We start from the raw sequence: 13,260 nt of genomic DNA, 5'->3' as shown, positions 1-13,260 counted from the left end.
AAGACACAAAAAGATGGTGTGTCTAGTATGAGGCTTTCCTGTACTGATTTCCTGTATTGATTTCACACCTGATTTCCTGTATTGATTTCACACAGGGTTTCCTTTTCTGTTTTGACAGATGCTGGTGTATTCCTTAGGAATGACTCTCTATTGGTCAGCAGATTACCAGGTTCCTCCAAACCAGGCCAGTAACACAAATATTTTTGTTTTCTTTTATTCTGTGGGTTCAAAGAATGAGAAGCATAGTCTGAAGTATCACTAAGAGGGGCTTTGTGTTTTGGACCACTAGAAAAGAATTAAAGAGCTTGTGTCAAGGTCTAAGCTTCACCAAAAATATCAGTTCACACAAATGAGGGAATTTAGTTTTTCTTATTAAGATGAATTGTACCTTGATTTTAAGCATGAAGATTATTGATTCCAAGACAATTAGGAACAAAATACCGAGGGAAGTGGTTGAACTTCATCCCTGGAGGTATTTAAAAGATGTGTAGTTGTGGCACTTAGGGACATGATATAGTGGTCGACTTGCCAGTGTTAGGCTTATGACTGCACTCAATGATATTAAAAGTCTTTTTAAACCTAAATTATTGTATGATTCTATTATTCTAAGATAGACATGACTAAAACAAAAACATCACATTGGCATGATTGTGGTGCTGTGCACATTTGTGTGCTTTTTCAAAAATGGATGGAAGGGATGGAAGAATAAAACTTATAACTCCCCTTATTTCTGAGCAAATTCTATCAGTATCTCTGCTAGCTGAAATTATAAGTTTCTTGCTTACCCAGAATCCTTTGAAAGACATGCAACATACATTTTGCTTCATTTCTATATTTATGCTTTTAGTTGCTTGTTCTCAATTTGGAGAGCACAGGTTTCTAGTAGATTTAGCCTCCCTTTCACATTCTAAGAGAAAAAGCTTTATAAGCTAAATGGCCTTAAAATATAAGTATCTGGTCTCTATGACAACAGTTATGGCTGGTAAAACTCCTCACCTTTTTGAAGCTAATGCTACCACACACCTTACTTTCATGAATCTTTGATTCACAGTCTAATTAACAAAGCTCTTGGAACAAACTGAACTGTCTGTCACCAAGAAGCCCCAGTTGGGCCTACAATCATTCTTGGAGATGTCGATTCCCTCCAAGGCTATCCTGGATCCCACTAAAGGTTCATTTCATGCTCTTATGCTGCTTGTTTGGAATTCTCCCAAAGTCTAAAGGAATTCAGTGCCTGTTTCTCACCCAGGCTTACAGAAAGGCTTACAGAAATTCCTGGTCCCAGTTTACACAGGATTTCAGTCCCCTGGGAGGTGTCATTTAACAGTACCTCTATTTTGACTCAGTCCCTCCAGCTGAGTGACCAACTACATACACTCTTGCTGACACTGTGTGAAGATCTACCACACAGAAGACTTTCTCCTGAATCCATTCTGGACGCATGTGAAGCACATCAGAAGGAATCTGCTTCCTTACCAGCAAAATTCTACATAAAGAGAATGGTTCAGTTTGCAGTGGGAAGTGTCAGTGAGGTAAGTACTACTCTCATACTCCAGTCATCTCCTTTTCTGCAGTGAGAGAGGTGCCCAGCAACACAGGACACAGGTGAGTGACTGCCAGAATTAATGTTTGTATGGATTCAGGAAGTGAGATTTGGTTCTAAACTTCTAGGCAGGAAATTGTGTGGGCACGTGTACAAGCAAATAAAGCAATGAAGCTGTCTCACACACCACTTCTACACTCCCGGGAAGTGATTGAGCTTTTGTACTTACAGTATCTTAATTTCTTTAGTTAGTATTGAAGCAATCATGACCTTTACAGAGACCTCATATTGGCCAAAGTAAAGGACTCTACACAACAGTAAAACTTTTTCCATTGCCATTCCTGTTTCAGACTTTCTTCATGAAATTCAAAAAAATCTCATTTATATCATGTTGGTCATTGTCCTGAGTGGAACTGAATATTTGCTGTGCAATCAAGCCTGACCACATGACATCTTTAAAAAATGAGCACATAAGCTTTTTCAAAATTTGAAATATCAAAAACCATTTTTGTTGACAAGCTGAATGACAACAGAAGAAAACACATTAGATTTTTTTTGGTTTCAATCAGTATTCATTAAGACTCTGAGAAAATTTTTTCCCTTGCACACTTTCTTACTCTCTTTGTTACTTTAACAAAGGATGTTCCCTATTAAACTTAGCTAGCATGAGAGCATGGAACCAACATACTCAGTCTCACTTTGTGTTACTCTGAGAAAATGAAGTTGCTTATCCAAAGCAGATCAGCAGCCTCTGACAGCCAGAGGGCAAGGATCACTTCACTTTGAGAGTCTGAAGTTCACATATCATATGACAGTGACTTTGAATATTACTGCCTTCTAGACAGAGCAGGTGGTCACTGAAGACAGCACAGCCTCTCAGCTGAACAGAAGTCATGTGATAAGGAAAAGACTGCATGAAAAAATATTGGACACCTCAACACTGGCATCCCAGATGAATTTTCACCAAGGTAAAGAAAGATTTATAATCTGAACTCTCTACTAAGGATACAGACAGCCTTTTCTCTGTCTTTCGCAAAGCAGATGGATTGTTTAATTTCATGCTGTAGTGATTACATGTAGTGTTAGATAGGATAGTTATTGCTGTACATATAAATTACTTCATAATGGAAAGACTGTGAGGCAAGTCAGTGAGGTTTCTTTTCCTTATTTCCACAAAGGACAGTAGTCTCAGGGCTGTGAAGCAATGATAACAAATCAGCTTGCACAGATTTGACTCTTAAAGCACTTTGCATAAAACCTGTGCATATAAAACTCCTCTACTTTCAAAACTGCTTTTGTACTTTGCATACTCCAGTGCATTTTTGAAGGTGGGGTTCTGTGAGGTTATCCTCCTGCCATTAAGGAATATATATTCATCTTTCTTATTTGATTATTCAAGCAAAGATTTGTGGTTTCTTTTTTTGATTTTAGGTTAATTTTCTATTGAAAAGATGTTTTATAAATTCACACATGAATTGCTGGAGTGATTTCAAGACAAGGCCAAATCCTGCTCACTATATAAACAAAACAGTATATACCAATTTTTTATTTAATTTGACTAAGATTAAGATTTATTATCCCTCAGAGTAATTCTGTAACTGTATACGTAATTCTATCTTTTTTCTAGTGTCCACACTGTACTGTTCACTTTGACAGAGATCTCTGATTTTGGAGCAAGGGAAAAGCTGGCCCAAGCTAGACAGGATTTTTTTAATATGCTCAGCATTAGGCATATGAGCAATACAATTCCTATTCAGCAAATCACACATATGCTCCATGAAATCAGCTAGAATCAAACACAGACTTAAATATATCTGGAACATTAATATTAGGTAATATTGTTTATAAGAAAAGGGGATTCTTTTGGAAACATACAGGCAAACTATGCCTCAAGCCATATTGGTTCACTCACTCAAGAACTGAGCTTGTAGATTCACACTTGCAAAAGTAGATAGAAATTCTGCTGCTGCCAAAAGGGATGGCCCCATTTTCTACCCCATATTAGCCACAAATTCCTGCCAGTTTCCTTCCACTGGTTCTAGGGATGATGTATCTGGTGTGATCTCTGTGTTTGCCCGTGACTCAGGTCACTTGACTTATACTTGCCAAAGGATTTCAATGAATTAGAGTGTCAATTATATTGAAAATGTGTGAGCTGCACTTTGCAAGACAGCATTACATTTCTTCCTTTTTTAAAATTAAAAATTATGCTTCTCATAATTAAAAATTATGAGATTCTGTAAAAGGACAAGAGAGAACGCAAACAAAGTAAAGTCAGTGTGAAAGAAAAATATGTACATCCTAATGAATTAGGATGACCCATTAATGGAATTTCTGCATCTGACTCTGGTAGTGGATTCTGTTTGGACATTGTCCAACCTGCACACAGAAAGAAGAAGTTATAGCTCAAGGTTTTGGACCTCAGAGTACAAGGAATAAGAACTTTGCAGGTTATCTGCACTTTGCAACCTTTCAGTTAAACATGTAGAACAGAATTAATGTATTAGATTTGTTTTATATGGAATAGTTGAGAACTATGAAAGCAACTTTTGATCAGAATAAGATTATGAAAGTAATAGAATTAAGTTACCAAGCTTTCCTCAGTCTTTAAGGAATTGGAGTCAGGGTTAGAAGACAGAAGGATGAGGACTATATAAAAATTAGCTGATCCAAATGTTATTTACATTAACATGCAAATACAATGAATTATAATCAAAGTATATGATTCACCACATTTCCTTCCTGTTTCCAGACAAAGGGCCCAGATTAATGAACTATAGTCAGTCAACAGAAGATTATAGACAAGTGTCTGTGGATTATAGCGACTCTAATAGTATTTCTGAAAGTACATCTTTGATACTGTCTAACCGAGGACACAGGAGAGGTAAGATTCTTAAAAAAGATTATGTTTTTGAATTATGTATTCATCTCTTTTGTCCCCTGAAGTGTGGGACTGACCATGTACCAGGTGAAAGATATTCCTATGCAACTTGTGGTTATGTGACTTGGGAGGTATATTTGTGTTAAATTGTAGAGCAGAAAGATACTTCTATATTAGATTCTTTTTCACTTGTGTCCTACAGTAAAGCTGTATATTCCCTGGTTACTATGTAACCCCATCAGCTCTTTCTTGCTTCATGCCCCCTTTGCCAGGTAAAGCTGCTCAGCAGGTCACAAAGTTTGACATTATGTTTTTAGCACATGGGGTCTTGACACAGAAAAGGTGGAGCTACCCCTCAAATGCATACAGTGACAATGTCAGGATGTCAGCTCCAAAATCAGTTGAATCTATAAATAATACCTAAGAGTGAATGTTCTATGAGGACATAATTCAGAGAGAAATTAGGCACATCCTGGGACAAAAACCCATCATGTCAGCCTCTCAGCCCTAAGCCCTCAGCCCAAGGATGAGGAAAGTGAGGTTACTCCTGTTAATGCTCTCCTCCTGCAAGGTGCTTTTCTGAAGCTCCAGAATTGCAATCAATATCAGCAGCAATAAAAACCTGAGACTGCAGCTGCTCCATGAGTGACACATACGTGTGAGTCACATACACAGTCACACACAGGGAAGGTAAACTCAGAATAGAAATCTGTTTTGTAAGGAGTTTAAAAGACATTTTGGTCATAAACTTGACAAAGGCTCATTCCAGTGACTTTGTGCATATCTCAGTCTCCACTGAAACACTGGTAGCTGTGCATACTCAGGATTTTGTAAGACAGGAGTCTAAAAATACATGAGTAAACACAGAATGTGAGAGCTTGTTTGTCACAGGCATTCTTTCATGACATCATATATTTTAAAAAAAGCATTTTTCTATGAAAAGAAATATTACCATCTAGTAGAGCACCATTATCAAAGGAGATAAATATCTCTATCAAGACAGTACATTAGGAGCTCCTTTAACATATAGTAAATCTACAGCATCAACTTCTTTGAAGAATACATGTTAATTTAATGTCAGGTGTGTTTTGGATTTGTGATCAAAGCATGGCAGTCTGGCCACTGAAAGTAGCCAAGTTGTCCCACTGCTATAACAGCTGATATAGAAAGACTAAGGGGAATTTTATGGTCTTGTCAAAATATATTTATGCAATTATATTAAAACCACAGTGCAAGCAGAGAATTTTGTGAGGTTTGCTCATTAAAAAGCATGTTGTTTCAGAACACAGGATTGAATCTTGACTTTGGTAACTAGCTTATCTCAAATCGCACATTTTGTCACTACCATCTGCAGCTTGAAAAATCCCCACATGTTTATGCTTATTTTAGCAATGGGACTGTAGATTTTCTAAGTTTCAAAATTGCAGTTGGTTGGTTGGTACACTAGAATTCAGTGTCACGTTTTCATGTTGGAATTCAGAGTGAAGTCTCAGGGCGTAGTGCATGAATGTTTTATCAAAATTATTCCACTTCCATGATGAGCTTCCACACAGCTTATCTTACCACCTCTATCATCCTACTTATGTAATAGTTTGATATGCAATTCTTCAAATAAGATCAATGAAATGATCCAAGTGAACAAAAAATTAACCTTCTCACCCTTCCCTAAAGATTTCAAACATCTCTGCTGATACAGGAAACATTCACAGAACTACCACTTGAAGAACCCTCTCTGGTTCTCCCTCTAAATGTCAACCTTCATGTATTTGGACAAAGCACACCTGTCCATTCTGTAACAAGAGAGATGACTGAAGGTGAAAAACAATGCAATTCTTATTTGCTAAGGCCCCACAAACCATCCACTACTTCTACCATGGCTTTTTTTATTGTAAAAGCATTCACAATATATTTAACATAGAAAGTAACCAGGGGAATAGACACAAACATTTTCATTTCTTTGATTTAATATTCTACTCTGATTAAGCCAGAGAAGTTTCATGCCTTTTTCTGCCCATTTTATGCCTGAAAATAGAAGAACAAAAATTGGGCATAATTTCTGAAGAGAAAAAGCTGATTCACAAATTACCCCCATAGAGATGGAAATGACAGCCATTGTACCTACACAGCTGTTTTCCACATTACATTCACATAAAGGGTTATGAAAAGGAAGTAACAATAACTAGGGAACTGGGAATACTGCTGGTGTAGTATTCACTAATCCTATTAAATAGCCATTTATCATGTCCAAGCAAGGACACAAGAGAGGAAGCTGCCAGTCTAAATTTCTTCCCTGTTGTAATTGCCCCAACATCTGATGCTGAGTGCTGCTACTATCGCTTGAATATTGAAATTTCCTTTATTTATTGCAGGAAGAGTTCCAGAGACACACAGATCATGTGACACCACACTTAGTGGGTCAAGGACAGAAAGTAGCTACAAGCTCTTCATAAACAGGTAAGCTCAATTCAGATTCTACAAGATGGAAGCTGCTTCATAAGCAAGTGGAGCCAGCAACTAGTGTGGCTATGCCAGTATCAAAAAAGGCCTGAATTGCATTTGAGACTGTTTTGCTAATAGACACTAATTATATAGAATAAATAACTTAATAAATACATAATATTCTATTATGTAGAATAAATAAATAATATTCATCTAGACTTGGTTTGTTTCCAAGTGGAACAGTCCAAAAGCTCTAGTGAATGGAACTTGGGCCCTGAATAATCCATAGAAAACAAATTCAGGATTTCTACATTTACTCTGTACCACTGTATCCTGCCAGATGCCACAGGCCCTCCAGAACAGCTGCCCCCAGCTGTGTCTGCACCAGGCAGGGAAGCAGCACTAGACCTCTGTGACTGAAACAGCTGGGAAGCTGCTCCACAGAGACTGTGAAAGGATTTGATGATCTTAGAGGTCTTTTCTAACCTTACTAATTATATACTTTATGAAGGGAAAAATCTGTTGAAAAGGTATCAATAGTCATCACTTTCCATGTCAAGGCATTCTGTCAGAGTCTTTATTTGTCCACATTCAGATTTTGGATGTGATCTTGCCTTGCTGTCACCTAAAGTGCTGTCACACCTTAAGTGTTCTGGAGTGGTTATGTCAGACCATGTATGTAATGTATAATTTTCATTTGCATTTCCACCTCAGTGCTTATACTGATTTTTCTCACTTGTGTCAGTCATATCCAGCCCTGCACCACCACTGTACTGGAGAGTTACGGTAACCCAGGGTCACAAGCAGTAAAGACCTCTGCTCTGTCATGAGGATTAGCCTCATTTGAGCCATGGCATGGACAGCAGCCCTGTAGACATTGGCAAAGAAAACTGAGGATTGTACAACTGATATTAACTCCTTTTCAAAAGCCAGGGAAACTCCACTGCTGCCAAACAAGAGTTTCTAGACTGGGTGTTAGCACAGTGCAGATATAGTCATGGCTGCTTCTAAAGGAAGAAGAGATGTAAGTACTGTCAGCCTCTAGGCACCACAAAGACCAGAATCCCATAGTTAAGCACCCTGTAATCCCTACAGACATCCCATTTAAATTGGGTTCTTGACCCAGTTAAACAGGAGTTTCTTCTTTTAACCATGACACGAGTAATTCAAGCCCACAGGAAATGCTCAATTTAGATCAACTCCCATTTAAATGTGTCCCAAGTAAACAGTTTGAACTTCCTGATAAATCAGCCATGATAATCTGGGCAATATGAGATATCCCAGTACACCTGTAAAACTGCAACAAGAGATTGCTGGATAGTGACTGTTTTGTCAAGAAAAAAGTCTCTGTCTACTTGTCTAACTACACACACACACACATATTTATACATGTGTTCACCAGCATCTATATATGCTCACATGGAAAACACCATTACTTTCTACATTAAAACAATAGTACAAAGACAGCTTTCTGATTGGAGATTTCACATACCTTTTTCTTAATTAAATTGAAAATTCCCTCAGTTCCCTAGGACATTAATTAATCCTAATGAATTAGTATTCAAATAATTTAATTCCCATTCCTGGAAAATTCTGAATAATGTAACAACAAATGTTAAGGCTTTCTGAAGCTTTTTTCTTGAGAAAATAATAATTGAGGAATTTGCTTCATCCTGTAGAATTCCCAGAAGGGAATGAGGCTACAGTCTTTGCCTGTTGGCTTCACCAAAGTTAAACCAGCTGGATCTGGCTCACCGAATGAAGAAAAGAAACAAACCTGACTCTGTTGAATCAAAGCAGAGTTAAGATTTATGTATAAAGGGCACCAGTAATATTACTCCTGTTAAATTATTTCTCTTTTTCTCTAAAGAAAAATTAAGGAGCTTATAGCAGACATTGCCCTGGACTTCAGAGTATTCCAGTAGTTACTGTACCTTAAGCTCTCTGTCCCCAGGTCGCTGTTGTGTTGATTGCATGTTATATCTTTTCCTCACAATGAAATTTCCCTTGGAGGTCGGTGAGTGCTGTAGAAGAAATCCCAGGTGGAACTCAGAGGAACGGCCGACAGAACCTGCTGAGCTTGGGCTCCACCTTCTCTGTGTCCACAAAGGACTACTCAGCAGCTGCTGCATCACAGAAATGTTTCTTCCACAGGAAGGAAAAGGTGAATGATGAAAAACATATAAGCTGATTTCAAAATGTAAATATCACTAAAGAGAAGCCACTCATCTAATTTTTGTTTGACAGTGATGTGCATAATAACTACTGACTCATCTTATTAGATGAGTATTCTAAATTGACAGACTCCAAATTAGGTATAATCCAGTTGTGCTGTCAGAACTGAAGGCAGTGAAAGCAACTGTCCATAAGTACTATGCAAAAGCTCAAAATTGAAACCTCTCTGACCTACATATGATCTCTGCCAGCATCAAACACCATATGGACTGTTTTCATCAACCACTTTCACAGCAGCTTCAGAACAGCAAAAAAATTTACAGAGACACTTTACCCAAATGTCTGCCAGCCAATGATGCTCAAAGGACTTGAATTTTTTTTACAGTGCATGTCTGGACAGAAAGCATAGGCTGGCAGTGAATGTGCCCAGACAGTAGTTCTCCTAATTGACTATTTCTACTTGCTAAGTTGTGGTAGGACTCTGTTAAATGGAAAGGATAATGTTTCTTTAAAAGGTATGTTGTTTTGCAATCTTTTCCAGATTGCAAAAATTCAGAAATAACTGAATCACAGAAAACTCCACCATGGTCCTTTATATGGAGTTTTCTGTTGTGGAACAAGAAGGGACAGGTTTCAGGCTGATGAGCCCTTTCATCTCCTCCCAGTTCAGAACCTCAATAGTGACCAGTGACAAAAATTTGGTCAAGAGCTTCAGTTAGATACTTTGGAAAATTATCTTTTCTCATATAAATTTTGTTTTAAATTTTCTCATTATGGTTTTTGTGGGGAATATAACAGCCTTTTACAGGAGTTCAGCAACTGTTACAACACAGTGTTAGTCCCTCTTTAATGTGATACAAAACTGCATTGTCTGTTGGTAGGACCATAGTATTTTTAATTTTTTTTTTTTAAGTATCTAAATGGGTCAAGTTACTAAGTCATGGTGAACAGCTGGAAGGATTCACATCTTATTACTTGAAGACATTTAATTATTTCTGTCTGCTTAAGGGATCTAAAAGCATAGATGTATCTGATGAAAACCCAATATATAAAATTAATTGAGGTGGATACTCAGCAAGAAAAAAAGACCTTAAAACTGTTGAAGTTATTTGAAATTAAAACAAAAGAATACAATGTCTACTAATAAGAACCATCAGTCAGCCTTTATTATGGGGAAGAAAGCAGCTCTGCATTCCAGTTTAGTTCCTAGGGAAGCTGGGTTTATTCAATCACAGCAGTGCATATGTATGCGTTTACATGTCTGTGACTGTCCTTAGAGAATTTGGGAATCAAATGAGAAAAGGTCTCAGAATAAATTAAGTTTCTATAAGTGTCATGAAAATAGGTGCCTTGCAAAGGAAATGGATCTTGATTAAGTGACTTTACAGAAGAAGAGGATTCAGCATGAGCTTACCTCTACTTAGACCCTGGAGAGTCTACACAGGAGAGAACCCAAACAGAGAGAAGTCATCAGTCAGCATTTGCACCTTATTAGACACTGAAGTCAATTAGGTCCAGCATATAGACCAATAGAAATGGGTTTCATTGATACTTGTGTTTAGGATCTTCATTCCATTAAGAAGACTTACTAAATTTCTAAATTGCCTCCTTGCAGTTTTCAGGTCCAGAATTTGTTATTTTGTCTAGTGAACCACCAGTGACCTTACAGCTGCCTGGATCAATTGTGGTAAGAATGAACATTATGAATCTAGAACTAATCCAGTGGCATTTTAGTCAGGGGTCTTTGTAAGTAGCACCTGAGTCTCAAACCAGTATTCTCTCCATGTCCTCCTCTCAAAACTAGTTAGGGTTCCCGCAGAGGTATTGAGACTTGAAAGGATGTGCTTTAATTCTTAGTGCTATTTAGTTTTTTCTGTTGGTGCAAAAAAAAGCTTAATTTATCCTTCTCAGCTAAGAATGCTCACTTTAGCCCTAGACCTATGAGACAAGGACTGTACAGCAAATCTGCAATATGACATATAGTTCCAATGTATGGGACTTCTCCAGCTTGCAAGCACATACTTTACTTTTCATTAAAATAAGGTAGAAAGTTGACAGAGACAGCAGTAAAAATGAGAGCAAAGCAAATTTGGAATTAGCCCCAAATCTATAGTAATCCTGGTGACTGGAGAATTTGAGTATGCTCAGCTGTTTCATTGTGATTCTTTGGGTTTTAAGAAAATTAGAAATGTTTGTGATATTAATTTATGAGAAGGGAGACAGAGAATAGCATGGCGTTGAGACCAATTCTATCAGGTTGCATAGAGACAGGCTACTCGTGGGCCTCAGTAATAAAATGCTGTGGAACTTGCATTGCTTGTACTTGACATTCATTCTTCATTCTTTCTTATATGTTCTTAGACTAAAAAAGGGAAATCCTATTTGTCCCAAAGGGATCTCAATGTGATTCTACTCAATGGGCAGTGCCTTGAGGTGCAATGTGACATCAAGACCAAGGCAAGAGATGTTTTCAACACTGTGGTGGCATATGCAAACTTGGTGGAACATTTCTACTTTGGCTTGGCTTACCTGAAAGGTAATGAGACAGTTAAGTACAGCTCTGTCCTTCAGTGCCTCTGTAGTTGCTTTATCGATGAATTCCAGTAAGAATTCATCAAAGAATCATTCAAGAATTCATCAAAGAATCATTCATCAAGAATTCATTCAAAGATCCTTTAAGATCCTTAGGTAGAAGCAGATACAAAGCTTGTGCAGAAGTAAGGTATGTTGGATTGAACTGCACTGCACTGATGTAAAGCATGTCTGACCTAGGAGTGTTCATCAGCACAGCCGTACAACATTGACTGGCTGATATTCTCAGGCAGAAATGGCTCTGCCCCAGCCTTGCACTCAAATAATACTGAGCCATGCAGCTCCAGCAGAAATTCCAGGAAGCATTGCACTGGGAAAGGCTGCCTGTGTTTATTCCTAGACATAAGTGGGATACAGATTCAGCTGTGTCATCTACCAGACCCACATCTCCCTAGTCCCCTTCTGATGGCAGGCACAGCTGAGGCACTGGGAAAGAGCACACCTTGTGTGTAGGGCATGAGGATTACAGAGCAGTGCAGAACCTGAGTGGTGAAAAGAATGCAAGCCCCATGAATCCTTGAGTGATTTCTCAGATACCATACTAATCCAACATCTAACATTTGTAATCCAAAATTACATACTGTCCTAAGTTCTACATCAAAGGAGCAATAAGTTAAATCATGACACAGAGAAGTAAATTTCAGTTGACATCCCAAATCCATTTTTTTTTTTTTTGCTAGTGATACACTCTATGAAGACAGCAGAACTGAGCTGCTGAAGTTTATCCAGGTTTATCACAGAGCCCAAAATTCTCATTTCAGGTAAAGAATTCTTCTTTTTGGATGAGGACACCAAACTCTACAAAGTGGCCCCAGATGGCTGGAATGACCAACCCAAGAAGAAAATGTCCATCATTAATTTCACTCTCTTTATAAGGATAAAATTCTTTGTCAACCACTTTAATGTTATTCAGTAAGTGAAAAATTCTGCTGACTGAAGGAAAACTAGTAGCATTTAGGGATACCATTAGAGCTCCTCCTGAGTTCCTAAACCCTTCTCTATTCCAGGCATGGCTTGACAAGGCATCAGTTTTACCTGCAGCTTCGTAAAGATATTTTGGAGGAGCGTTTATATTGCAGTGATGAGACTGCCCTGAAACTCGGCGCTTTGGCTTTACAGGCAGAGCTTGGCAATTATGCTTCTGAGGTGTGGAAAAATAATACAGTATTTCTCAGAGGTCTCTCTCTACAACTTTTGCAGCTTTTGTTTGTCACATAGAGTTTAAAGAAGAAATATGAATAACAGAGAAGTTCAGTTAAGTCCTCCAGACTTAATTTTAAAAATTACAAAATATTCCTGACTATGGAGTAGTAATGAGCCAGGTGAATTTAACAAGAAATGTGGCAAAATGATGAGAGAGTCTAGGTCCTTATAATTGATAATATATCCTAGAAACTCCAGAAAATCTGTAGAAATTCTCCAACACAGGCCCAGCTTGGATGTGCGGAGGGGCTTAAAGAGATAAGTAAATAGGGAAGAGAAAAGCAAAGGAACACTTCAGAATTCACAGCTATCTTATGTGTAGGCTCAGATCCACAAGCTGCAAAGACAGGAGGGTCTCTGACTGCATATCTGAACTAGCTGTCCTAGTTAGTTTTCAAGTGTAAAGAAAACACCCATTTATGTCGGC

At 38.0% G+C, this 13,260-nt stretch overlaps 2 protein-coding genes across 3 annotated transcripts in view; one reads left to right on the top strand and one right to left on the bottom strand.

Moving 5' to 3' along the window:
* Positions 1-13,260, bottom strand: part of MAPK8 (mitogen-activated protein kinase 8) — a 231,195-nt gene that overhangs the window by 61,713 nt on the left and 156,222 nt on the right. The window contains exon 1 of one of the 2 annotated variants that reach the window (XM_071439060.1): positions 8,798-8,936. The exons of the other annotated variant lie outside the window; for it this stretch is intronic. The gene's annotated coding sequence lies outside the window, so the exon portion shown is untranslated. Of the gene's footprint in view, positions 1-8,797; positions 8,937-13,260 lie in introns of those variants that run through there. 2 annotated transcript variants of the gene reach the window in all.
* LOC139595660 (FERM and PDZ domain-containing protein 2-like) lies at positions 1,391-12,872 on the top strand. The gene is made up of 10 exons (XM_071439199.1): positions 1,391-1,532; positions 2,385-2,511; positions 4,296-4,427; positions 6,794-6,878; positions 8,877-9,027; positions 10,654-10,725; positions 11,400-11,574; positions 12,392-12,542; positions 12,638-12,776; positions 12,849-12,872. Exons 1-10 carry the CDS (start codon positions 1,500-1,502, stop codon positions 12,870-12,872), a joined length of 1,089 nt encoding a protein of 362 aa, XP_071295300.1. The 5' UTR covers positions 1,391-1,499.

Source organism: Agelaius tricolor, unplaced genomic scaffold (genome assembly GCF_023055355.1).
Source record: "Agelaius tricolor isolate 1412-34295 unplaced genomic scaffold, bAgeTri1.0.p SCAF_13, whole genome shotgun sequence".
Classification (NCBI taxonomy): Eukaryota; Metazoa; Chordata; class Aves; order Passeriformes; family Icteridae; genus Agelaius; species Agelaius tricolor.
Note: the sequence above shows the minus strand (reverse complement) of the source record. Positions and strands in the feature narration are given on the sequence as shown.